General features: G+C 43.3%; 1 protein-coding gene across 6 annotated transcripts in view; it reads left to right on the plus strand.

Annotated features, from left to right (window-relative positions):
• The first annotated feature begins 1,198 nt into the window (after positions 1-1,198).
• Positions 1,199-27,542, plus strand: part of MKNK1 (MAPK interacting serine/threonine kinase 1) — a 39,807-nt gene continuing 13,463 nt past the window's right edge. For 2 of the 6 annotated variants that reach the window (XM_028142243.2, XM_054721034.1), the window contains exons 1-6: positions 1,248-1,306; positions 12,010-12,199; positions 20,510-20,611; positions 22,996-23,093; positions 25,780-25,859; positions 27,415-27,488. In XM_028142243.2, the coding sequence (XP_027998044.1) occupies positions 20,512-20,611; positions 22,996-23,093; positions 25,780-25,859; positions 27,415-27,488 (352 nt within the window). In that variant the 5' untranslated portion in view covers positions 1,248-1,306; positions 12,010-12,199; positions 20,510-20,511. Of the gene's footprint in view, positions 1,307-12,009; positions 12,200-12,391; positions 12,413-13,401; positions 13,716-20,509; positions 20,612-22,995; positions 23,094-25,779; positions 25,860-27,414; positions 27,489-27,542 lie in introns of those variants that run through there. The other 4 variants (XM_054721031.1, XM_028142249.2, XM_054721032.1 and 1 more) reach the window with 4 other exon arrangements.

A 27,542-nucleotide genomic window follows, 5' to 3' on the forward strand; every position in this document is an offset into this window, starting at 1 on the left:
TGCAGCCTTTTCTTTGAGGTTTCCTGCTGCCACTTCCCCTTCCCTGGGAGCTGTATGTAGTGTGTGGTAAAGGGAGCCACAAGCATGGCTGCTGCTCCACCTGATTTGGGGGAGCCCTTCCTCCTGTGAGTTTCCCAGAACCCTCCTCTCTGTGTTAACTGAACTTGGTTGCCATATGGAGGACATAGCAATTCTGAGCACCTGGATTGGAACCTAGGCCTGAGTGGCTCAGGAGCAGCTGGCTATTGAGACATTCAAGGAACAGGCCAGCATGGCCTCTGAGCACATGAAGCTTGATGGGCCCAGAAGGTGATGATGGGAGAGATCAGGATACACAGGGTCCTCCAGGTTGGACTGAGAGATTCTGAAAGTGACTGAATACAGATGCTTGGGAGAAGAACCCCTTTCCAGCCTACACTGGGAAATCTAGCAAAGCCCTGAATGTTCTCTAATGTTCCAGACCTCCTTCCATCATGCAGATGAGAAGACTGGGCTGAGAAGGGGAAAGGGAATTAATGTTTTTCAGATGGATGATGGGAAGGAAGTCCAAGAGGCTCATAACAATCCTGAGACAGGAAGAGAAGGGATATTTATTTCCATTTCACAACAGAGGAAACACACTCAGAGTCAGGACCTGAATCAAACCCAAGTCAGCACTCTTGTTATCTCATCACACTTGCATCTTGGGAGAGGACGGGGGAGGGGGGGGGAACTTGAAATATCAATATATTTGCAGTTAGTTTTCTCCAAGAAATGAACTTTTAAGTCTTTTTATTTTGAACTACTGGGGGAATGTTTTACTAAAGGAGAAACTCTCATCGTGAAATTATAGGCACCCAAACCTTTTAAGAAATTTTACAGAATTAGCTCTCATTTTAGAAAAGACAGGCAGCATATCCCCATGTGTAAAAGACATTTTTAAAATTCCTTCTTGGCATGCAGAAGCTCTCGGTAAATGTTAATGACACCTGCTGCTTCCTGGCCTCCTCCCTCCTGGAGCTTCCCAGGCTTCTCAAACTTCACTCCAAAAGTTTGAGCATCAAAGGAGCCAAGCCCCACCCACTTCCCCGCAACCTCCCCGCCCCTCTCAATCGCGCCTGCGCAGTTTACTGAGCTCGCCCCACCTTCTCCCTGGGCGTAGCCGTCAGAGCGCAGGCGCAGGTCCGCCCCCCGCGCTCCTCGGCGGTCGGGCCCGCCCCCTCGGGTCTAGTACCGCCTCTTCCGCGTCCTCAGCAGAGCGATCTGCAGGTGGGGGAGTGCGACCGGTTCCGTGGCAAGTCCGCTGAGGGGAAGACCAGACATCGAGGTATCCCTGCGAGTGAAGCGAGGTTTGGGGAGGGCGTGTCAGTGAGTGAGTTCATGCCCTGGGACGGAGAAATCAGGGCCTTCAGAACGGTCCGAGGTCACGACCCGATTCTGCTGCGGGTGTCAGCCCAGGGGACGCTTTTTTAGGGTCCTCTCAGGGCTCCGTCTGTGAGGAGCTCAGGGTGCGGCGTGGGTCCCGGTCAGGCTTGGCCTATGCCTGGGGTCGGGGCGGGGTGTGGCAGGTGTCCTAGGTCGGAGCTCAGTCTGGGGCCAATTTGAGACTGAGTCCTGCTAGCTATATGACTGGGTTCAAGGCTCAGGCGGTCCAACATCATGAGTAATTTTTCATGTGAGGAATTTCTAATATCTTGTCCTACATTATTTTAAAGTTAACTGTTTTCATTGAAAAGCTCCTGACATGTGCGGGTCGCTGTGCCTTGAGGAGAGAGCACAGTGTCGGGTGCCATCTCTCCCCTTAGGGAGGGACTTTCCAGGCTACCTGTCAGGTGGTCAGGAGCAGGGCCAGCACGGTGACAGGGATGACCTGTTGGAAGTGCGTGGCTCTGGGTCAGGCGGTCCTGGATTCAGATCTCACCTCTGCACTTCTATCTGTGTGTCCTCTGGCAAGTCATTTCCCCTCTCAGAACGTTCCTTTCTCCTGTATAGAAAGGGCAAAGTAGGGTCATTGTGAAAGTTGAATAGAATTCCGTGTGTCACCCAGCATGGCACCTGTCATGAAATGGATGTGGTTTATATGAGCTCGGTCATTTTGGACTAGGGTACTTTAGGGAGGCCCTGGGGGGAGAGTTGAGGTGACCCAGGTCCTGAAGCCTCAGTGGGATTTATAGGTGGCTCTGACCTTGTAGTATGGGAAAGGAACAAATGCTTGTAAACCATTGCCCATGTGCCAAGTGCCATGCTGGGGAGTTGATATATATTGCCTCACTGGCTCCTTAGCCCTTGGCCAGGTGCGTTCAGCCCCACGGCCCTTAGCTTCAGCCCCTCTAAAGAGAACTAGGCTGGATGTGATGTAAAGTGAAGAGCGAGGGTTGGGTTTTTATATGGAGCTGGGCCAGCTGAAGATTGGTGCCAACTTATCCCACATCAGCTCTTCCCTTACTGTGACCCAGAAGGATAATTGGCTTCTTGACTTTGATTGGGAGACCTGTTAACTCTAGTTCTCTAGAAGATTTTGATGACCAGAGGGCCTGGCAAGTGAGCACCTCCTGAGGGCAGATTGCATGAAGCTGGACCATGGCAGAGAGGAGCTCTGTGAACGGGAGCTGTTGGGTTCCTGCACATGCTTCTGAAATATGGTTTCCTGTTACGTGGTCTCATAGTAATCCACTAACTTGATTCCTTTTGCATCCTCTTTATGGGTACCCATATGATCTTCATGAGACAATTTCTCATCATTTTTTATCTCTGCTCAGAAACCTTGGTGGGCTTCATTGCCTACTGTATAGAGTTTGGACTCCTCAGCCTCATACACAAGTTCCACCATAATCTGTTACAAAACCTCTCTTCTCTCCTCTTTCCCCTTGTCTTGCACCCTGTGACCCAGTCAAAACAAACTACTTTTTGCTGCTCAAACACTCCCTGCATGTTCCTTTGCTTGTATTCGCTCTTCCTGAAGTCCCCTCTTCCTTCTCATCTTTCAAAGCCCATGTCTCATGTGACCTGTCAGTGAAGCTTCTCTGATCCCCTTACTGGATTAGTTGTCCCCTTCCCATCTTCTGTAGCAGAGGCCGCAGCTTGATTATAACTCTGTTTGCTGTCTGCCTTCAGGTATATCACCCCATATGTACTCTGAGTACATTGGTGGCAAGGGACCATGTCTGTTTCATCCCTCCTCTGCCTGGTACATAGTAGGCCTCTGCAGTGTTTGTGGTTGAATGAGTCAGTGAAATTTTTTATTTACTTGCTTTGGTTTTTGTTTTATGAGCTTTCGGGTTCAGAGTGGGCCTTTGTGTTTTTCCTTCAAGAGAAGATGCGCCTAAGGAGAGCCCTGGTGTAGATTGATTATGCCCTAATTACAGGCATCAAAGGCAAGAAAGTGCAGGTATTCTGCACAAAAGAGGATTTTTCGTTGCTGCTCTTGTTTTCAGGCTCTTGTCTTGCCTTTGCAGTACGTTTTGTTCGGGGACCTGCACTGAGTATGATATACACTGAGTGGCCAGATTATTATGGTCTCTGAACGCGTAATAATCTGGCCACTCAATGTATATCCTATATAATAAAAGGCTAATATGTAAATTGTCCCCTTGACCAGGAGTTTGACCAGCAGGCAGGCCGGTCAACCGCCCATGTCCCCTCCCCCTGGCCAGGCTGGCTGGACTCCACCCATGCACGAATTCATGCACCGGGCCTCTAATATATATATATATATAGAGGCCCGGTGCATGAATATATATACACACTGAGTGGCCAGATTATTATGCGTTCAGAGATCATAATAATCTGGCCACTCAGTGTATACTAGTATAGCTCACAAATGGGAAAGTGCACAGGTGGTTTGCTGTCGGTTGCCCTGTCCTTGGCTCCTCCCATCTGGGAGCCAGCAGCTACACATTCACATTTTCCCTTGCCAACAGCTTCAGCATATGGAACAGAAGGCTCTTGGTTGTTCATAGAAAAATATACATCGTTGAAGGTAGAAGGAGATGGGAATCATCTGGTTCTATCTCTTTACTTTTACAGATTGGGAAAAGACCTAGAGAGCAGAGGACTTGATCAAGATTGCACAGGGAATCAGTCAGTGGTGGAAATAGTGCTGGAAGTGAAAAGTCCTGGCTCTTTGTTTTTTCCAGTCTACTACATTGTTAATCTAACATTTATTGAGTGCTTACTATGTGGCAGATATTGTTCTAAGTGCTTTATATGTATCATCTCAAAACTCTATTTTTATAGATTTGGAAACTGAAGCAGGTAGAAATCATCCAGATCTACTTTAGGATCCACAACTCTGGTTTTTAATATGGTTTTAATGGTAGTCATCTCCTAACCAGTTGTGGGGAACAGTTCATCAAAGAGCTTGCTCCCACATCACCCTACTCTGTGAATGAATGCAGTCCTCCCAGCAATGTCTATCTATGCCCTGGAGGGATTCTTGAGAGGAGTCCAAAGTGTGTTGAGAGAATGGCTAAAGGAATAAAGCATGCTGACATGGTTATCAGTGGATCTTAGTTTAGGAACATTAGAATTAAAAATTTCATGTCTATCAAATCAGGCAGTAAATGTAAGAGCTTTAGAGTAAACTCCCTCCAGGATCTTTTCTGTAAAGATTCCCAGTCAAGGGTGGCAAGATTCAATTCAATAAATAAATATTGAGGTCTTGCTATGTAGAAGACCCTGGTATTGAGAAATATACACAGGAAAACCTCATATTTCCTGTCCTCCTATAAGTAATTTTCTTCTTAGAGCCTTCTCCCTCTAGTGTAGTTGGGAAGATATAGATAAGTACATAAATAACTGAAATCAGGCTGACTATTCTTTACTAAATGTAGTAAAGAATGTAAACAAAGTGGGAGTTTGGAAGAAGGAGAAATCAATCCCAACACGAACAAAGGGGGTCTAGAGAAGGATTCCTAAAGGTGAAAAATTTATGGTGGGCCTTGGAGGAAGTTAATTCCTGTGAGAAGGAGCAATTTGAATAATGGCCTAGAGGTGGAAATGAGTGTGTGTGTGTGTATGTGTGTGTGTGTGTGTGCATGTGCATGCGTGTGCATGTGTGTGTGCGTGTGTGTGTTGGGGGAGAGAAATGGAGTTGGTGAGGTGGTGAGAAGTGGAAATAAGCTGAAATGGTGGTTTGTGCTCAAAATGTAGAGAAGGGAGTGGGGAGATGAACACTAACATTTACCAAGTGTCTGCTCTGTTTTGTGGCTTGCAATATGTTAGATGCTTTACACACTATAATTTAGTTAATCCTCACAACCCTGTAATATGGGGATATTTATCTCCAATTTAAAGATGAAGAAACCAGACCTCAGAAAGATTAAAGTGACTTGCCCAAGGTCAGGTAGCTAGTAGGTGGCAGAACTTGGTCCACACTTATGAGTATTAGATTCAAAGACCCATGTTCCTTTCTCCATTGTGCTGCAAGGCTCTGCAGGCCATGACTAGGACTGTGTTTATTGTGACTGCAGAATGGAGGCCAGACTAGAGCAAAGTAGGTCCCAGAATGGGGACATTGGTGAGGAGGCCGTTGACATAGTTCAGTTCAGGCGTAAACGGTGAACCACTGACCTACTATGGAAAATGCCTGGTCTGGGGCTGCTTGATGGGTTTAATATGTGAGCATTATGGCAGCTCCTGCAGTACCATAAATCAGTGCATTGCCATTCTTAGCTAGTAGGATCTTAGAATCCATTTATAGAGACTTCTGGCACCCTTGTAGTTCAGGCATAGGTTCTAATGTGAGATTAACAGCTCATTACAAAAGTGCCTAGGGAGGGACTGATTTGGCACATAGTTTTCCTTCATTTTCTCACTCTCAAATTAAACAAGAATCTATAATGGAGGAAAGAGGACTACACTTGGAGTCAAAAGACTGGCATTCAAGTCCTGATTCTGCTCATTATAATCTGTGAATTCTCAATGTCAGCTTCTTTCTCTGTAATATGGGGGGTATTTCGGTTCACTTCTGAAATCTCTTCTCTTGCTAATGTCATTCATGTGTTTCATTGTTCTTCCTGACTTGGGGCAGTATAAGGAAGTAGCTGAGAATATGAACCTAGATCCAGAGACTCTAGCGTTTAAATTCTAGCCTCTCATCCTTCTTATATAGAGAGATAGTAGTTAGGTATATAGGGAGAGACAGTAGTTAGGTGTATACTAGTAGACTCTAGAGAAGACATGTCAAAGTCGCGGCTGGTGGGGCCGCATGCCTCGTTTTATTAAAGTCATGTTGCCTCTAGAGACATATTGCCTGGGTTTTAGTCCTGGCTCTCTCACTTGCTAGCTATGTGACTTGGGCAAGTTATTTAACCTTCTTGGGTCTCAGTTTATTCTTCTGTAGAATGGGATACAAGTATTACCTATACCATGGGGTTATTATGAGGATTGAGATAAGTTATGTTAAGCACTTACTAGTAGCACAGTGTCTAGCACAAAGTAGGTGTTCAATTAATATTAGCTTTAATAGTAATAATATTAATAATTGTTATTAATGTCCAGTTAGATATTGTTTTTATAGAGTGTATATATTAGGGCATTATCCCTGTCTTACTGTGACATTGTTGCCTTCTCTTTCTTTCCATTGCCCCATCAGGAAACTTTGAAATGCTAGATTGTTCCATCACGGGATTGCAAAGCATGACATGAAAAAAAGTGCCTGTAGGAAAAGGGTCAATAAAAAGTCTTTGGCTCATTAGACAATCTTACCTGACTTGTGTCTTTCCCACCTCTGTCCACAGTAAACAGAAACAGAGCAGCATATTTATTCCCTTTTGCACAGCCTTCAGCAGAAGTGCTAATCAAGACACTCCAATTCTCTTGCCAAAAACTACAATAACAGTATCTTTGGAAAAATGGTGCCTAATTTGGTTTTCCTTTCTCTTCTCCTTAAACCCCCCTGGCATTAACTTAAGCCATTTCTTCTTGTTCCATTTTCCATGAATATGGAAACGTTTCTTCTGATTATAAAGGGAGGATGAGGTCAAGATTTTCTCATGAGAACCTTTTGTGTACTTAAAGTCAAAATCGAGTTAGGGCTCATCTTCTCTTCTCCAGGCTAAACGGCCCTGGTTTCTTTTACCTTACTCTTAAAACCTATTTTCCGTTGCTTGGATCTCATTGGTCATGCTTCTTTTCTTTCTCTTCGGTTTTTCTACTTCTTGGCTCTAACCCAGACTATACTTAGTCTGCTAATAAGAGTCCAACTAAAACACTTTAAGGAAAGAGTAACTTCAGGTGTTTCCATTCATTTATTCATATTTATGAAGTGTTTGCCGTGTGCCAGGCCCTGTGCTAGGTATAGTGGACCCAGAAACAAATCAGAAATAGTCTCTGCCCTGTCCCTAATGCACAGTCTAGGGGGAGATGTACAATAAAATGTTATAGGGGATTGAATTATGTACAAGTGTGGGAAGCTGGAAATTGTTGAGGGCAGTTCCATAGAAACAGTCTATTTTGCCTGGACTGTAGGTCAAGACTTCAGTCGAGGAGTAGTAAGACATAATGCAGGATGGATGGTCTGGGGCAAGTTTGTGGAGGCCCTAAGTGACAGCACAGGAGCTTAGGATTCCAGAAGCAGTGGACACTCATTGGAGGTGTTGGAGCAAGGAAGTGAAAGGCTCAAATCTGGCTTTTTGGACCAAGGACAGAGATACCACAGGCCTTAGTTTTATCTGCTCACCCTTGATGTTTTCTGTCTTGAAAGTGATATGATGGAACCCTTATTTGTATACTTGATGTGTTTTTGTTGTTGCTGCTGTATTGCTCTGAAACTTCTATAGAGAAACTAGTTCTTAAGCTCTGGAGAAATTTCCCTATACAGCAAAAAACTTAGGAAGAATTGAGAGAGAATTGGGTGTCCAACCTATATAAGACCCAGTGGCAGGCCGATCTGTGTAGGTTTGATCTGGCCACATTCACCCTTCCCCAGCCCTATGCCAAGAAGAATATAAGAATGAGGAGAGGATTTCAGGGCTCATCTGGGTATTTGGTAAGACATGTTAAGAAGATGCAGGCATTGTCAGAGACAGACGTTCTTGCTGGGGAGGAAAAGCGGCTCAAAGGAATTTGGAATGTTGCCAGAAGGAATCAGAACCAACCAAGCACTTGGAACGTGTATCATGTATCTGAAAACCTGCAAATTCTATCTCTTTGCCTTTGTACTTTGCTAACAGTTTATTCCTTCATGTTGCCCAGTTGTGGTTTACAGAGGACTTTCCAAGGCCACAACTGATCTGGCAAACCGTATCCCAAGTTTGAATAATAGTTACTATTTATTGAGCACCTACTCTATGCCAGGCATTGTGCCATGAACTGGATATATATTAGCTCATTTAATTCTCACAGCAACTCTCTGTTGTAGATGTTATTGTCCCTATTTTATAGATGATGAGAGTGAAGCACAGAGGGGTTGAGCATTATGTCCAGGGTTACTTCATTAGTATATGGTAAGGCCAGAATCTGAATCTAGATCCTAATGGCTCAAAAGCCCATCAAAGCTTCCTACCTTCCCAGCCCTACTGTGGCTCTAAATAGCAGAATAACACAAAGTCCATAAAGGAATTCTGAGGGTTGTTTTTACTGTAGACCTACTAGAGGTGTGTGTGTGTGTGTGTGTGCGCGCGCACACGCACATGTGCGTGTGGGTGTATGTGTGTATGTAGAGGAATAGAATTGTAAGGAGGGGAAATAAGCTGGGTTGGCAAACTTGACTATAGGCCATTTCTGGCTCACTACCAGTTTTCATATAGACCACAAGGTAAGAATGTGTTTTATGTTTTTAAATGGTTGGTGGGGGGGTGGTGAGGAATCAAAAGAAGATTAATATTTTGTGGCATGAAAGTTCAAGTTCCAAGCAGTTAGTTACCTACAATGGAGCACCCATATGACCGTCAGCTGATTTCTCAACAGAAACTTTGCAGGCCAGAAAGAAATGGCAAGAAATATTCAAAGTGATGAATAGCAAGGACCTACAACCAAGATTACTCTACCCAGCTAAGCTTTCATTTAGAATTGAAGGTCAGATAAAGAGTTTCATAGACAAGAAAAAGCTAAAGGAGTTCATCACCACCAACCCAATATTACATGAAATGTTGAAGGGTATTCTCTAAGAAGAGGAAGAAAAGGAAGGGAAAAAAAGTTAAAAATATGAACAATAAAATGGCAATAAATACATATATCAACAGTTGAACCTAAAAATCAAAATAAACAAGCAAGAAATCTAATGAACAAAATAAACTGATGAATAAAATATAATCAGAGGGATGGAAACATGGAACAGACTAACGAATCTCAGAGAGAAGGGGCGAACAGGGTATGGGAAGAGATTAACCAAAGATCTTATATGTATATATGCATTACCTATGGACACAGACAATAGGGTGGTGAAGGCCTGAGGTGGGGCGGGAACCAGGGAGAGGGGAATAATAGGGGGGGAGGGGACAGCCTATCTAATAAAAGAGTAATATGCAAATTGACCATACCTCTGCTATACCCACAAGCCACGCCCACCAGCCAATCAGGAGCGAGCATGCAAATGAACCCAACCAAGATGGCTGCGGCCACGGAGAGAGCAAGAGGCTTGGGTTTCCCCAGCAATGGAGGAAGCCAAGCTTCCTGCACACCCTGGCAGGCCCAGGCCTCCACTGAAGGCTACAAAGTTTCAATTATAGAAGATAAATAAATCCCAACAAAAATGGCTGTGGCCACGGAGTGAGCAGGAGGGTTGGCTCTGCTCAAGGCTACAAAGTTTCAATTATAACGATAAATAAATCCCAGATACCAGGGCCTCCACTTGGGTCGCCAAGGGGCGTGGCCAGCCTGCAAACCACCACAGGCTCCTCACCCAGGCTGCCCCACGCCCCAAGGGAACTCCCACCCTAATCCGGGACACCCTTCAGGGCAAGCCAGCCAGCCCCCACCCGTGCACCAGGCCTCTATCCTATCTAATAAAAGAAGAGTATGCAAATTGACCATCACTCCAACACAGAAGATGGCTGCCCCCATGTGGTCAAACATGACTGCCCCCATGTGGACACAAGATGGCCGCCACAAGATGGCCAGCAGGGGAGGGCAGTTGGGAGGGACCAGGTCTGCAAGGGAGGGCAGTTGTGGGGTCCCAGATTGGAGAGGGTGCAGGCTGGGCTGAGGGACACACACCCCCCGTGCACGAATTTCGTGTACTGGGCCTCTAGTCTGTAATAATCTCAACAATAAAAGAAAATTCAAGTTTCAGTATCCATAAATATTTATTGAAATATAGGCACAATCATTCATTTACGTGTGGTCTATGGCTGCTTTTTCTCTATAAAGGCAAAATTAAATAGTTGCGACAGAGACCATCTGATACATAAAGCCTAAAATAGTTACTCTCTGCTCCTTTACAGAACAAATTTGCCAACCCCTACTATAGGCAACAAGAAGGAAGGAACACAGGGTTTAGTAATATTGTGACAAGACTAAAGGCAAAGAGTTGAAGATCAAGGCCATCTCGGGAAGTGTTGTGGCCCACAAGGAGAGAGCTTCTTTGGGCCCTGGAAATAGTTTTATTGGGTCACAGAGATTTGTTCAGGAGTAAAAGGCACAAATAGGAAGGGTTATTCTATGTGCTAACATTCTATATTGGACAATAAACAAATATTTTGTGTATGAAGTCATTCATTCAGATATTTACTAGAGTCCTGTGTGTGTGTGTGTGTGTGTGTGTGTGTGTGTGTGTGTGTGCCAGATACTGTGTTAGATGCTGGAAATACATAGATGAAAAAGATATGTCCCTGCCTTTGAGGAGTTTGTAGCCTAGTGGGAGAGCCACATAAGCATGTGTATAGCTAGCTCAAAGTATTTTAATAGTATACTGTGGGTTTGATTAAATGGTGGATGAAGTAATTTGTGGGACTATTTTCAGTAATTTGTGATGGGCCCTGAAGAAAGAATAGGTGCTATTCTTCAAAGAGCTACATAACAGGCTGAGGGAAAGCCTGACAGTATAAGTATTTGGAGCTTATAAGATTGGTAAAGAAAGAGACATTATAAATGATTTAAAGGTTCTGTTACTGGGCGACTGGCAGGATGATATAATCTGATAGAGAAGAAGGGGAAAAAGGAAGGAGTGGGTGGGTGGGGTGAGTTCAGTTTGGGACACATGAGTTGAGGAAATGGCGAAACACATCTGGCTTCCAGTTAGAAAATCTTTTTAGAAATTTTGGCACAAGGTTCTCAGAATTCAGATTTAAACTGTTTTGTCAGAGCTTTTCCATTGGAAAAAGGGGGAAGTACACATTCACGTTGTAGAGAAATTCACAAATCTACTTTGACACATGATAGCTAGAGCCATGAGATTAAAAATAGCAGTGGACAGAAAATGAAGTCATCACATAGAAAACTAGCAATAATTATGCATTTGGCATAAAACCTTGTTCCTGTTCATGCCACCTGCTGCTCTCAGAATCTAGTTTATCTTTCTGCCTCTAGACTTGGACAACAGAGAAATGTCAGCTTTTACCTTCCACGTGAGACTCCTTTTATGTCTTTTTGGTTCTAGAATTCCACAGTGGAAACAGAATCTGAAAACTTTTACTCAGACACTTGTTAAATCTTCAAATGCTTAATCTCAACATTTTCAAATGCTCAAATGTCTGATTTTATAGTAAAGACTAGAGAAGTCTGTGATTGCTTTGTGTATATCTACTTACTGGTGTAATGCATAGGTTTGGGGAAAACTAAGGTTGATCTTTATCTTCTCTGGTTCTTTTAAAGAAGTCAGCATTTTAAAAAATATATTTTTATTGATTCAGAGAGGAAGGGAAAGGGAGAGAGAGAGACAGAAATATCAATGATTAGAGAGAATCATTGATCAGCTGCTTACTGCATGCCCCCCACTGGGGATTGAGCCCGCAACCCAGGTATGTGCCCTTGACCAGAATCAAACCCAGGACCCTTCAGTCCACAAGTCGATGCTCTACCCACTGAGAAAAACTGGCCAGGGCAAAAAAGTCAGCATTTTGATATCCTTTCTATTTCTGCTTTTTAAAGATTTTCATGGCAGACACGATGAAGCAGAAGCTGAACTGAAGCAGAGAACTGAAGAATGTGTGCTACCTGTAGAGACCATTGAAACACTTCCTGCAGCTGGAAGACAGCAAACCCCTGTCAGAAGCATTATTTTATCTGGAATTTCAAGTTTATAGAGGATTTGCTTTCTAAAAACTGGGCAAACCTATAGGTAAGATTGGCTATACATTTTACTTAGACTTTTAGATTGCTTTAGATTGAAATTATCTATTTCCAGAGGAAGGAGTCAGTCAGAGATTTCAGTATTCAGTTAGGCAGCCAGGATTAGCTGGACTGCCTGGCATGCCTAAGACAGTTACTTAAAGCGGGGAGCACATTTCTATCAGAATATAATAGCAGAGACGCTCAAAAGGAAAACCATGCAGTAAGTAAAATTCATTTATTTTACTTTTCATTATAAAACAACTATATCATAACAAAATAAAATACAACAGAAGTATAAAAAATAAAATTTTGTGCCCATTCAATTTCATTCTCCCAAAGTAACCATTGTTAAAATGACTCGAGATGTATCTTTTCAGGTTTTGTGTTTTTTTTTAACTTATAAGTGACATATATGATGACCTTTTGAAGTGTTCTGTATAACTTTCTAATCTGAGGTTCTGTCATGCCTGGCAGGTTATAAATAATGCATAAAATGTTTACTTTAATTAATTTGTAGATTGGGTCAGATGATATCTGGGTGAGAATGGTCTTAGCCTGATCTGGGAGTTTTCATGCTTTGCTGCTATGTCACCTTTCATCTGCAGTTTCCCAGTAGCACACTGTCTTCCATGGCTCCCCATCCCAACAAGCTTCCCTTCCTGAACTCTCCCCTTCTTTGATGGTCCTACTGCTCTTAGGGTTCTCTGACTTTGGTTAATAACATATATTGAGTCCTCCTCTGTGCCTGGCTCCATACTAGGCAGTGAGGATAGAGAGATTAGACACGGAAGGAGAGTAGTCTTTGACTCCATCTCCAGTTGTTCAGCAGGGCCAGTCCTGCTTCTTTCTCTTCTTTTCTACCGCTGCCTTAGTTATAGGCCTTCCTTGCCTTCCCCAGGTTGTCACAAATGGCAAGATTTCATTCTTTTTATGGCTGAATAATATTCCATTGTGTGTGTGTTCTAATCATTCATCAATGGACTTTAGGTTGTTTCCATATCTTGGCTATTATACTGGTAAATAATGTAAATATTGCATTGAACACGGAGATGCATATACCTTTTCAAGTTAGTGTTTTGTTTTCTTTGGATAAATACCCAGAAGTGGAGTTGCTGGATCATATGGTAATTCTGTTTTCCTGTTTGCCACTTCTTAAACACACACTTTCTTTACCCTTCTTGCCCTTTCTCTTGTCATTCCTTCCACCAGGAGATGCAGTGACAGTTCTGAAGGATGCTTGTGATCCCAGTATCAGAGCAGGGGAAGAAGATGGGCCTGAATCTAGACCTTTTGCCTCTGAGAATCTTACTATCCCAGCCCTGTTCGAGGCCTGTTGTGAATCACCACCTTGCTGGCCCCTTAGCAGGCCTCATACTTCTTTTACTGTAGTTGAGTGAGACAGTGCAATCTGCATAATGCTGTCCAGCCTTACTACACACAGGACTCTTGGGGAAAACCTGTGAAATGCCTTTGCCCCTGGAATAACACTTACAGACTGTCCTTTGATTGAGCTGATTTCACAGGTACCTCCTCTTATCCATCATGTGTTAAATTTGACTAGCTTCTGTCTGAATGTACCCCTTCCTTGACCTTGTCCCCTACGTAGTAATGATATCATCAGAAACCAAATCAGTCAACTAATAGGTCTGCCAGAAAAAGAATGTAACCTTATACCTGATACAAGAACTGCCATGAAATAATGTGGTTGGACTGGTTTGTAGTTCTTCCTACATAATATGCCCAAAACACAAAATATAAAGCTATCTCAGAGCAAGAAGAAACTTCTGATAAATTAGGTTTCAGATTAATACAATAATGATAAAGTGGTGATAATATACTCCTTTATGTAAGTTAGAGCAGTGATGACTAACCTTTTTGACACCATAGCACACATAGAAAATGATATTGTTTAGCCTGATGAAAGGATCATACCTCATTCATAGCACAGCAGTAGGGAATCTCTACATGAAGGTTTCTAAATAAAAGCATTCTTGTTGATGTCTGGCTAACTCTGACTGGCTACCCTCTCTGCTTTTCAGCATTAAGGTTTAAATATAGTGTAATAGTTTAAAGTTTGAATTCTAAGCCAGACTATCTAGATTTAAATCCTAGCTCTGCCACTACTAGCTATGTGACCCTGGGCAAATTACTTCATCTCTTTGTACCTCAGTTTCTTCATCTGTAAAATGTGCAAATAATGATACTTACCTCATAGAGTTGTGAAGATTACATAAGTTCATACATGTAAAATGTGGTATTTGTAAATTGCTTAGAACATTACCTGGCATATGGTAAGCACCATATAAGCATGTGTGTACTAGAACTACTTGTAGTGGTAGTGTTTACTTTAATTGCTGTTATATTGCTTCAGAGAAGTAAATGTTAGGGGCTCAGTCTGCCCAGGCTCCTCCTGATTGCCTCCTCCTCTGCCTCACATTTCTTAGTCTTGGGCTGTTCCTTGAGAGTGTCCATCCCCCTTACTTTCATTGCCTCAGTTTCATTTTCTCAGTTTCCATATGTTTGGGGGCCCTCAGCCAGCTGATGACTGAGAAAACTGCTGAATTGATCATTATACTCATCAGCTTGCTCTCACCGCTATTCCTTCTCTAGAAAGCTCTGTGACTGAGGGAAGTAAATCTTAAAGAATATGAAGAGGAGTGAATCCTAGACCTTGAAAAGAACTCTAGAGTGGTTGGAAGAGGAGCATGAGCTGAGTTAGCCGAACTATTAGCCAGCAAAGTAGGAAAATGATCACCTGATATCACATACCAGATGTAGTAGCTGGTCAGTTCTCTATAGGCTCTGCCAAAATATGGAGCAGAGCTGGTGACTTTGGGGGCACTGTGGCTCATGAATAGAGAAATGACAGTTCTTTCAGAAGGTGGGCCTTAGGGCTAGCTTGGGGGAGAACAGTGGGTTAGTACTTTCATGTCAGGAACATCTGTTGCCTTTGTAGTCCCCCTGGGTGAGACTCCTCATCTGCTCTGTGAGTCCTCTGGGCCCTCTCCCCATGCAGGAGCCAGGTTGGTTGTTGGATCTGTATCTTTAACAGCTGTTACCATAGGAGTATAATCAATACTTGTAGACTAACAGATTTTACAAAGAACTTTTACAAAGAAGATTTTACAAAGAACTTGCATTACTACTCTTACTTTTTAAAAAATATTTTTATTGATTTCAGAGAGGAAGGGGGCAATAGAAATATCAGTGATGAGAGAGAATCATTGATTCGCTGCCTCCTGCATGCCCCCTACTGGGGATGGAGCCTGAAACTCAGGCATGTGCCCTGAACAGAATCGAACCATGACCTCCTGGTTTATAAATCGATGCTCAACCACTGAGCCACACCAGCTGGGCCCTACTCTTATTTTAATGGAGAAAACAAGATAAACTTATGCCTAGGACTAGACACATTCATTATAATTGACGATGATGATGAGAATGCACATGCTCTGCCTCTGCTCACCCCTTTGGCTGATTTGCCATCACTCCCCCAAGGCCATGCTACCTCTCCTTCAGGCCTTCGCACATGTTCTTCTTCTCTCTCTCTCCCCAGCCTCCACTCTGGCCAGTTCCCACTCCTCCTTCAGGTGCCAGCTTAGCTGTTCCTTCCTGTAGTTACCAGACTGAGTTAGATGCCTCTCTTCTGCTCCACAGCACTTGGTACTTCCAGTCACAGCACTTGTCCCACTGTATTGAAATTGTTTTACATGTCAGTGGATTTAAATTCCATAAGGGCAGAGACTATGTCTTCTCTTGTGTTCTCACTGTCTAGTACTGGACAATTAGTAGGTGCTCAATAAATACAGTATGTGTGTAATAGGTTCTTATTTGATCCTCATAACAGCCTTGTGATGTAAGCAGCCTAGGCCTTACTGTGACCTCATTTTGTATATGAAGACGCTGGTGGTCAAAGAAGCTAAGCAACTTGTCAAAGCTCATGCAGAGAGCTAGAATTTCACCTGGTGTCTCTCAGGCTTGAATATTCAATGCATTATTTGTTTTTACAACATTTTTTCTTTAGAAAAATAGCACTTAAAAAGATAAAAATTAAAGTAGCATTTGTTGTTTTTCAAGATTATAAAAATATCTTTAGGTTGGCACCAATATTCCTGAAATGTTTTTTCTTCACCAAATGTTGAATTTCAATACAGAGAAATCTAGATATGATTTTTTAAAATGTATAATCAGATTCAGAATTCCAATGTGCATTGGAGGAAATTTGTGTCTTTTATTGAAAAATAAAATGTGACTGAGATAATAATAGCATAAAAAGTAATAAATTTCATTGTATACAATTTGGAGAATACTGAAAAATATAAGGAACAAAATAGGAATCACCCCAGCATGCAGAGAAAACTACTGTAAATTAGAAATGGACTGGACTTGAAAAGGCAGCATTGAGTTTGAATCCCAGGTAAACCACTAATTACATGCTTGGCATTTGGTAGATAATTTAGCCTCTGAGTCTCAGTTTCTTTACTTGAAATATGGGGAAATATTTATCTTTTAGGGTTATTGTAAGAATTAGAGATGGTAATCTATATTAATGCCTGGCATGGTGCCTGACACATAGTAGACACTCTTTCAAATTGTAGTAGTAGTAGTAACATTTTTGTGTAGTTCTAGATAGTCTTTCTACTCTGTTGTGTGCACATATACATGCTTGTTTGTTTTTTTAATATATTTTTATTTATTTCAGAGAGGGAGAGAGACAGAAATATCAATGAGAGAGAATCATTGATTGGCTGCCTCCTGCACACCCCCCTACTGGGGACTGAGCCTGCAACCTGGGCATGTGCCCTGACCCAAATCAAACCCAGGACCCTTCAGTCCGCAGGCCGGTGCTCTATCCACTAAGGCAAACAAACTAGGGCATACACATGTTTTTTGAAGCACATTTATAGAAGTATATCACTGGATTCTCACAGGGTTGCTGGAAAAGGCGGGCATTATTTTTAAACTTGTCCTGTAGATGAGGAAACTGAGATTCTAAGAGGTGAAGTAACTTGGCCTTGGTACTATGTCTGGTACTACGTCTGAATCAGGACTCTCAGTTTGGTCTCCTGATGCCAAGCCCATGTGCCTTCCCTATCAGCAGTGTGCTTTCTTTCCAGCTCCACCTCCACCAATACACAAATGTGGACCACCGAGCCCTGCCCAAGATGAAGGCAAGGGCAGGAGGTGGTGGAAGTGCTGGGAGCCTCCACACCAGCCGGTTCAGTCTGAAAACAAAAGAAGTGCTCACTTCCTTCTCTGAAATAACAGACACATTGCCCAATCCTGTAGCAAGGGCTAGAAAGTTAAAAACCTTTTGGGTCACAGTGCTCTTTTTGAGAGGAAGTTTATCAGGGAATTCATGAAACTGTGTTGTCTGAAGCACAAACATGTGCCCAAATTTCTTTCAGTGTGTGCACTCATACTTAAAGGGCCTGGGTAACATGCACTATACCTAACACCTCGTATGTGCATCATTTTATATCATTTTCATTTCAGTGCATGTTCTCTGATGGCTGGTGTATGCCTAACTTAAGGAGATGCAAAGGTGAAGAAGTGGCAGTCCTGGCCTTTAGGAACTTTGGGGAGCTCTCAAGGCCACATAAAATCAGTGCTCTAATAGTTTCCAGCAGGGTTTAGGGAGCAGAGAATGGAGCGTTTAACTTCCAGTTCAGCTCAGTAATCCCATCTATTTGCATAGTGCCTAACAGAGTTTGCACAGACCTTAATTCATTCAAAGGGATGGAGACGTTTGAGATGGGTTTTAATAGCTGAGAAGAATCCTTAGGCCAAGGGAAGGAGGTGAGCCAAGGACCTGCTTGGTTGTGGAATCTTGCCCTCTGAAGAAGCTTTTATCAAATGATTGCATGCATATTAAATAAGGTCCCACGGTTTCATGAATTCCCTGCAAGTGTACTGTCGGTGATAAAATAGACTATCGACAGGCTCCAGAGAGGAAACTATCAACTCCTTGGTAAGATTGTAACACGTCTCCCTTCCCCGTTCCTTTAGTGTAAACAGGGAAGTTAAGCATATATTTTCACTTCACTGTCTTCCTACATTTTTTTCTTCCTAGTTTCAAAAACAACTCTCCTTCAACAAGGTCTGTTTCTTAACCATTTGTCCCTTCTGGCGTACCCTCTTCCAATGAAATCCATGCAGAATAGACCAGGTACTCTATCTTTTTGTGTGTGAAGCCCTAAAATCTAATATTGAGTGTGCAGCCATGCTCAGAGGTATGCTTCTTCCACAAGAGGCTCCCTCAGCCCTGCTGTGGTAAAAACCAAGTATAAATTGCAGCTAACAGGGTTTTCTAGCTAGAGTCATAAGAATGTTTGAGCATCCCCTGTGAATTATAATGCCACCAGCCCTCTGGCTCCTCCTCTACATTGCCTGCCTGTTGGCTGTTTTGCTTGTCCTTGGGCCTTCCATCAGAGTGTGGGCAGGGGAAGGAGAAAGAGAAGTGAATCTAAAATCTTTCCCCATCTGCACTTGGTTTGCAGTGCTGGTGAGAAAAGAAATGGGGCCCAGGGTTGACATTGGACTGCACACAGAGGCAGAGCAAGAGGGACAGTGGTCCCTCCTCAGCCTGTTGTCACAGTGGTCAGTGCCCCCTCCCTGAGCTCCTGAAGATGAGTGATCCTGTGTTTTATTTCTGTAGAATTTCTCACTATGTTGAGCAGCTCTTTTCTTTTTAATATACCTTGGTAAGGGTGGATATTTGGGTGCTGATATTTAAGTTTAATTTTTTTAATTCATAGCGTGTTACACAAGATGAATCTTGTGCTTGAAGTTGTTGGCTAGAGTAATATTTTGAGATTCTCTATGGATTCCTTTTATCCCTGTGTTTATCTCTTCTATAAAATATAATTGAAAATCTTCTGTCATCAGATCCTAAAAGTGGGAGGAAGAATGCACCTAAATTGAGCTGTCAGACACTTGGCTGCCTAACCATGCTTTCTGGATTGTGGTGTTGAAAAGGGCTGTCGTTCTGTGTGCTTTCTCCTCATGGCTGTCATGTATTCGCTTTTGAGAACAGTGCATAGGAGACGTGCATCAGCTCTAATCAATCTTCCTGAGCCATTTCTCTGATCATGTTCAGGAGGGTCCTCTGAGAAGAGAGTGGGCCTTTTCCCTCAATAGGCAAAGAGCCAGCTTCCATTTCAAAATCTCTCTCTCAAAAAAAAAAAAAAAAATCCAACAACCCAGAGCCTGTGTTTATTGAAGGTTGGTCTAAAAGGCTCTCACACCATATGCCCCATCAGCACTCGAGTGCCTCTATTTTAGAAGGATGTAAAGGTTTAATCACCCTGGTGGGGATTTAGACCCAGAGACTTCAGAGAAATCTTATTATTTCTAACTGCAGGCAAAGAGTATTAAGGCTCCACTCTGGATCAGGGGCATGACATGTTCTGTAAGTAATTTATCTTTACCAGGGGAAGGCCCTTACTAGAGTGTCTTAGAAACAGTACTACGATTGGGTACTGGCTCATTGTTCCTCCTTTTCTCTTTCTCCTTCTCAGTCTCCTGCTTATTCTTTTTGTCCCTACTTTTTCCTGCCCAATCTGTCCAATGTCCAAATATCTGCCGCCCAAATTTTCCCTTTAACAGGGGGCACCAGGTGCTTGCCAGGGAGAGATAATAATGCTTTGGCAATAAATGACCTCGTCCAGCAGCCTGGTGTAGACCTGTCAACTGCAGACTTCTGAATGGACCCTATCTGTATCCCCTCAAATAAGGAACAGAGAGGGAAGAGTGTGCTCTGGCTCCATAGGCACTCGTCTGTGCTCGGAGATATCCCTGCCCTATTGTACCTTCACAGAGGCAATCGCCACTGAAGGCCTTTGAAATCCCTGTGCACATCCACATAGGGATGTTACTAATCGTATGATTTTATTTGCATGTACCCCCTCCCAACCTCACCCTCCTTCTTGTCTTTCTGAAGCTAGAGAATGTCACAGGTGGGATTCTGCTTATGGATTCATTGTTCTGTTTGGGGACTATTGTTTGACTGGTGGCAGATCTAAATCCATGTGCTAATGAGCTTGGTTAAAGCAGGCCTCTGCTATCCTCTTTTAATCTAGCCTGTCTGTCTGAGTTTCTTTCCACAGTTAATGATCTGCTATAATGGTTTTGCCTTTAGTTTTGCCTCCTGGGTCAAAACAAATCAATAGTCCTCACAGATATTTAAAAACCATCAGTGTAAAGCTCCTGGGTCTCAGGCCCCCCTCCCCCTGTTTTGTTTTGTTTTTGCTTCTGGGTGAACTTACAGCTTGATCAGTACAGTGATATTTCCCTTGCATCTCCTCTTTTCTCCCAGAGATGGGCAGCAGTGAACCCCTTCCCATTGCAGAAAGTGACAAGAGGAAGAAGAAGAAGCGGAAGGCCCGGGCCACTGACTCCTTGCTGGGAAAGTTTGAAGGTTGGTCACACAACTTTGTTAGACTAAGGGCCTGTGGCTCCCCAAGCATGGCAGGAGCTTCCCAAAAGCCCATGGGTCTAGATCACAGGATCTGTGTTATCGTAGAGCCAGCTCATGGTTATGTGTATGATAGGGATGAAAGAAGGAGTGCAAGAGTTTACACAAAGGAGTGACAGAAAGAGAGAGAGCAGAGATGAGAAAAGCCCCTGGATGATGCATGCACAGGCCTCCTCCGAACGGTCAAGGGACAGGAAGGCCAGTCTGTCAGAGTTGTACATGCAGTGAGATTGGCTGGTGTGTTTCAGCCCCTTCCAGATGTGATCTTTCCCTCAGCTGTTCCTAGAAGGGCTGCTGAGAGGTAGAACAACCATGTAAGAAGAGGAAGAGAGGGCCATGGCTGCAAATGAAACTTCAATCTTCTGTAAGCAGAGAACTTGACTCCAAGAGATTGCAGCTACTTGTGCTGAGTTTGACACCATTTTAAGAGTGAATGTTGTGTGCAAGGGACACAGTGTTTGTCATCAAACATTTTGAATCTAGTGTGAGGCACCAGGCTTAATGCTCGTCCTGTTACCACTGGGCATGTGATGGGATGAAGTGAATCATTGAACATTTCTGCAAAGAATTGAAAGGATCAGTAGCTACTCCTAGTAGTGACATGTCCCTTCATCTATTTTGTTTCTTTTGTGAAACCTGAAATAGCTCCCCCTCATGGTCCCTCTTTACAATATTGCAGATACACTAATGAGTTGATTGTTTTGTAGAGTAGTTCTAGTGACCAGCCCTTTATGAGTCAGGAATATTGGACTTCCAACCACCAACCTATTCTGACATGTGTAAAAGGCTATTACTCAAGTGTCCATTGTGAGTAAAGCATGTTACTTAAAATACTTACAAACAACAGTGTGTATTCTTTATCTTAATTTTTTATTGCATTTATTGGGGTGACATTGGTTAATAAAATTATATAGGTTCAAGTGTACAACTCTATAATACATCATCTGTATATTGTATTGTGTTCACCATTCAAAGTCAAGTCTGTTTCCTTCACTATTTATCTCCCCTATATCATCTTATACTTCCCCCCACCCCTTTCTCTCTTATAATCACCATACTCTGAGTTTGTTTGTTTTCTGCTTAATACCTTCACCTTTTTCACCCAGCCCCCTAATGCCCCTCCCCTCTGATAGCTGTCGGTCTGTTCTCTGTTATCTATGAGTCTGTTTGTCTTTAACCCAGTCAGTAGATGTGTGTGTGTTTGGGGTGTAGGGGGTAAGGGGAGAAGAGAAGGACAGAAGTACCATGATTTTTAGAATAATTTCCAAATCAACAGGTCTTGCTCTTTCAATGAATATAAGAGTAGTTCCTGTTATTCAAGGATGGCTTGTGCAATTATAGGGCTTCTCATGACTCAGAGTGATAAAACCTAATTTCATGGTTAAAAAGTATTCTGCTCAGTCTGTGGGTTTAAGCGCTAGGCTGCCTCAAGAGGAAGAAGCCGAAGAATGGAGGCTAAGGGAGAAGGAGGCCAGCTCAGCAGAGACTATGATGGAGCTGTAGCTTCCTTTGGAAGGGCTCAAAGAGCCTGTGCTATTTGTGAGCTTGGGCAGGCCACCTAAATGTTCTTTCAACCCAAGCCTATTACTCTGTGAGAACCGCTCTGACTCAGCACCCTAAAAACCTCGAGGCTTCCGTTTACATTTATGTCTGTCTCCTGTTTCCTGTGGGTGACTTCTGGAAACTTCTCAAAAACCTCCAATGAGGGTCCTTTGTGTATGGTATAAAATAAAACAGTGATTTATTCCCCTTTGTATCACCAATGCCTAGCACAGAGCTGGGCACATAGTAGATGCTCAGCAAATGAGTAAATGAATGCATGGTGTCGATTCAAATTCATCCTTCTATGAGGATCCCCCAGATTCTCTGAACAGATAGATATAAACTTTCCCTTCCCTGGCTCCTTTTTACTATGTCTTGTCCTCTCACTGTCTGGTTTATTCTGGGGTCATTTGTGTACGTGTCTGTCTTCCCCATTGAATTGTGATTCTCAAAGAGCAGGGACTATATTTTATTCCTTGCTTTGTCCCTATTATGAATTTAATATGCTGTCTGACATATAGTAGGTGCTCAGGAAATATGTGTGTGAATTGAAACTCTTTCACTGACCTCATCTCTAAAATGGGGGACAGGATGTCTTCTATGTGATCTGGTTGTTGAGAAACTGAGTTCTGAGATGGCCAGGAAAGCTCATGGTCCTCCTCGTCACCGTACTGCAGAGTCACTGTGTGCCTGTGTTGTCAGCCCAAGGAAGCTGAGTGACAGAAGCTCTTCTTTCCATCTTAACTTGCAAAGGGTGACTCATTTCTCATCCATTTCATCTCTAGATGTGTACAAGCTGACCTCTGAATTGCTTGGAGAGGGAGCCTATGCCAAAGTTCAAGGAGCCGTGAGCCTGCAGAATGGCCAAGAGTATGCTGTCAAAGTGAGTGTCTCATCTGGATGCCAGGCTTTACTTTGCACATAGTCAGACCTAAACCAAATAAATTTCATATGCCCCAATGTGGTGGCTCAGTAAGATTTGGGGCTCCAAAGCTGTATTTGCTGAATTCAAATGTTGGTTTCTCTACTTGCTGTGTACCATTAGGCAAGTTACTAAACCTATCTGTCCTTCAGTTTCCTCATCTGTAAAATAGATGTAATAATAGAACCTATATATTATTTTTGTGAGGATTAAATAAATTAATATGTGCAAAGGGCTTGAAACAATACCTAGCTCATAGTATTAATGCTTCTTATTAATCTGACAAATGAAATTAGCTTCAGGGAGTAAACAAACAGATTTGGAATGAGACAACCCATCTGAATCTCTGTTTTGACAAACTACTACTATTTGACTTTGGTAAAGTCACTGAAAATCCTTGAACCTCAGTTCCCACATCTCCAAAATGAAGATATTAATACCTGCCCTTTCTGTCTCATGGACTGGTTATGAATATGAAAATAAAAATGAACTGGTATCAGTAGAAACATTTTACAAGTGACAAAATGCTCTACAAGTGATATAGAATATCATGATCGTGAGGATGGAGCACTCAGCTGTGGGACAGGAGAGGTGGCTGCTAGCTGTGTGATCTTGGAATGGCTCACTTCACCCCTCTGTGCTTTCACCTGCTGACCTCAAATGGAAGAAGAGACGGATTGAGAGCAGTGGTTCTCAAAGACCTTGCATCAGGGTCTTTGTATTTTTACCAAGTTTCCAGGTGATTCTAATATCCACCAAAGTTTGAGAACCACTGATCTAGAAACAAGGTCTTACTGATTCCAAGGGGGCAATTCAGACTTATTTCAAATCATCCACCTGAGCCACCAGGTCTAAGCGCTGCCTCATAAGGGAAGACTCAGCCAAATTGATTCCTGGAAGACGTGTGTTTTTTAACCAATCGGCCATAGTCCCAGCTGTGGATTTATTAAGGGGAAAACTTCTGCTAAGCCATGTTCCTTTTTGCTGCAGTATTGTTTCATATGGTAACAAAAGTACTGCTTCAATTCCTTTTTGGAAACAGATCAGTATAAATTACAAGTAATTTTTTTAAAAATATGCCTTAAGTGTGGTAAAAACTGCAAATGTCAATTGATTTTCAAATGTCTGAATACATTTATGGATGACAGACCTATTTCTTCAAGTTGGCTCACAAGAGGAAAACCAGGCCCTTCCTCCATGTCCCCTGGCATCTTTGGGCAAAGACGGACCCTGGCTTGGCAATTCTTGGATTTCAGCGGTTCTGCCCATGTCTCTCGTGTTCCTTGAAAACTCCCTAGAGATGGGCTGCTTCTCCCCACACGGCTGCACAATATTTGGTTTTATTAGGGCTTCCCCTATCAGCATCCAACTGATAAACACTAGAGTCTCAGGGTGGGAATGAAATTTCAAGATAATCTAGTCCTGGATATCCTCTATAATTCCTCAAATAGTTGTACCATGTTCTGCTCCCCCATCTCTAGTAGTAGGAGTACATTACGTCCTCAGAAAAAATTATGCCATTGCTAGATAGCTTGCCTGCTCGAAAGTTCTTCCTGACTTTGATCTGAAATATTTGGTGAACGAACTAGCTGAGTAGCTTCTGTGCCCCAGCACTACACCTCTCTGTGCAGAAAACGGGCCCAGAGGTTTACCAACAGACATGGACTTATTTAGAAAATTGCATTGGTCATGGATGTGTGTGCTACCACATACTGGAGAAGTTTGCAGTGTTCTACACAGCATCCTTGGAATGAAGGAACAGGATGTCATCATCTGCTGCCCGCTCACCACGTGGGACTGTGAAGCAGAGCCAGCTCTGCAGAGCAGCAGTTGGGGACTCTGGATGGGTCCGAAGACATGTTCAGAGTCAGCCACTCCCTGTGTAAACTACCTGCTCATCTGTTGGCTCACGCATTCCTTCAGTCAGTACTTGCCAAGCATCTCCAAATACAGGTGGGGAGGGGGAGCATCCCACAGTATCATAGGAGAGATAAGGCCTCTGGGTTCTCTTGAGAGAAGATGTATAGGATACAGGCAGGTATATAGGATAGCAAGGGCTTCGGAGGCAGCTCTAGGCTTGAATTCCAGCCCTGCCACCTATCAGAGCTGTGGGCAAAATGTTTCACCTCTTTCTGTTGTTTGGGATTTTGTTGTAAGGGTTAAGAGATTATGTACCTAAATGACTTTTATCAAAGGGTAAGTTCTCAGATGAACTGCAGAGCTGGCATTGACCTGGGCCCTTCGTTGCCCCTTGCTCTTCCTCCAGCACTAGGAGATCCTTCATTAAAGCTTATAAATTCTTACCGGAAAGGCAAAAAGAGATATCCTTGGAATAAGAACTGGATAGAGATAGCTCTTTGTCTTGCTGGCTGCCTTGGTCTCCCCTAGGCAGCTGGGGACAGCCCTCAGAGGCTTCCGTGGAGTTGTGCTTGGCCAGAGTCAAACAGCCCAGCCAGGCTGGAAAGCCCTCGGGCCAGTCTGCGGCTTTGCTGGCAGAGCCCCAGGGCCTATGTCACCAAGCTCTACTCCAGACTTGTGCTTGTAACTGACTTGGGCTACATTTGGCCGTCCTTTCTGCCAGAGGGGCTCCTGCTGAGCGGTGTTTTGAGTTCAGGTGAATATTTGACAGATTTTGTTCTTTCCATAGATCATCGAAAAACAAGCAGGGCACAGTCGGAGTAGGGTATTTCGAGAGGTGGAGACGCTATATCAGTGTCAAGGAAACAAGTGAGTATAGTGTTGGGCTTGTTGCTGCTTCTCCGGGGGGATGTGTGACCGCAGAAAAAGGTTCTTTCTTACCATCTCCTGACCTGAGCTCTCACTCCCTCCCCCACAAACTGCATGTAACTCCTTCTGTCTTCCAATGTTTAGAAAACATAGAGAGAAGAAATAACAGCAGCAAAGAAGCTATCTCCTGTTTAGGCCGAAATACTATAAATACCAGCAATTCAGGCCCATTAGATGAGTGAGCAATCTGAATTAGTGCCTGGGACAAAAATCGAGTTTTATTTCTTTCAAGTGCCTGTGGAAACTAGGATGCCTAGTGGAAACTTTTAGGAACCTGCTGTGATTAATGGATGAGGATGATGAGAACTTTAAGAATATTTGCTGCTGTTTTCTGTTCGTATGGTAGTTACATATGTGCAGCTAATACTGAGGGTCGTGAAACCTGGTCTAACCCCCTGTGCTTGACAGCTGAGCCAAGGTGCTCTCCAACCCTGTCTGAGCCTGCTCACCACCAGCTCCAAATGAGTGGCTCTCCCGCTGTGGCTTTAAATCAGGGTCACCTCCAAGACTTCGCTTTCCCCTTTCTTTCTCTCCATGGTAGGGTCAGCAGGGAGCCAGTGGCCCGGTATTGATGGCTTTGTCATTAAGCTTGGAGGATGGGGGCTGCTGTTGATTTAACTCCAGGCACTGCCTCTACAATCTTCTTTCAAATTAGGCCGTTTTGGCCATCTTATTTGGACGCCTTCGCACTAGTAAAAGCCTGGTGTCTCCCAAAGTGGTCAGCATTTTTTTATGAGGGACAGATTTTTATTTTCAGCCTGCAGCTTCTGAGTTCAGCATTAGAGACTCTACTTGGTTTATTTCGTTCTTTAAAAGAAAAAAAGCCCCAACACCTTCGATATCCAGGCTGGTGGCTTCCCTCCTGAGTTACAAGACGACCTTGTTGGCGGAGCGCGGTAATGCTCAGGCGGACAGGAGTGCTCACCGGGGAAGGCCACAAGTGCTGCGGTGGCCGGGAACACGGTGTTTCATTAAGCAGCGCTTAGCAGTTAGGGTCTAGTGGTGCCTACGTTAGGCCCCAAGTCTATTTGACAGATGTTTCCATTTTCTCCAGGCAATGTAAATACTGCCCCGTGATTTATGGGCAAGAGGGAGGGCAAGTAATTATTTGCTGCTTGCCTCCAGGACACACACCTACTATTCAGTGTTATTAGCCGCAATTGCTTCCAGTCGGCTGCAGATTTTATTCAGTTTAATGTGACCAGGACTTTTTTATAACTCTACCTAGTGGGTTTTAGGGTTGGGGTTTGACAGCACAGACTTGGTGAAAACACCAGAGACTAAACATTATGGAAAGATAAGGTGACCTGAGCCTCGCTAACACCATTGGCTGCTTCTCAAACATGGGTCTTTAATAAGCATTCTGATTTCAGGTTGATTTCTGCCCTGTTACAGGGTGTTGTATATATTTTTTCATTGTGTATTTGTAAATGGGCTTTAGTATATAATACCATTTTTCCTTTTTTCCTTTTCCTCCTATTTTTCCCTACTTAAGGAACATTTTGGAGCTGATTGAATTCTTTGAAGATGACACAAGGTTTTACTTGGTCTTTGAGAAATTGCAAGGAGGTACTTACTGTTGAGTATGTGTTTGGACTTCTGATTAAGACCCAGGGTGGTGAT

This window comes from Eptesicus fuscus, chromosome 9 (genome assembly GCF_027574615.1).
Source record: "Eptesicus fuscus isolate TK198812 chromosome 9, DD_ASM_mEF_20220401, whole genome shotgun sequence".
Lineage (NCBI taxonomy): Eukaryota > Metazoa > Chordata > Mammalia > Chiroptera > Vespertilionidae > Eptesicus > Eptesicus fuscus.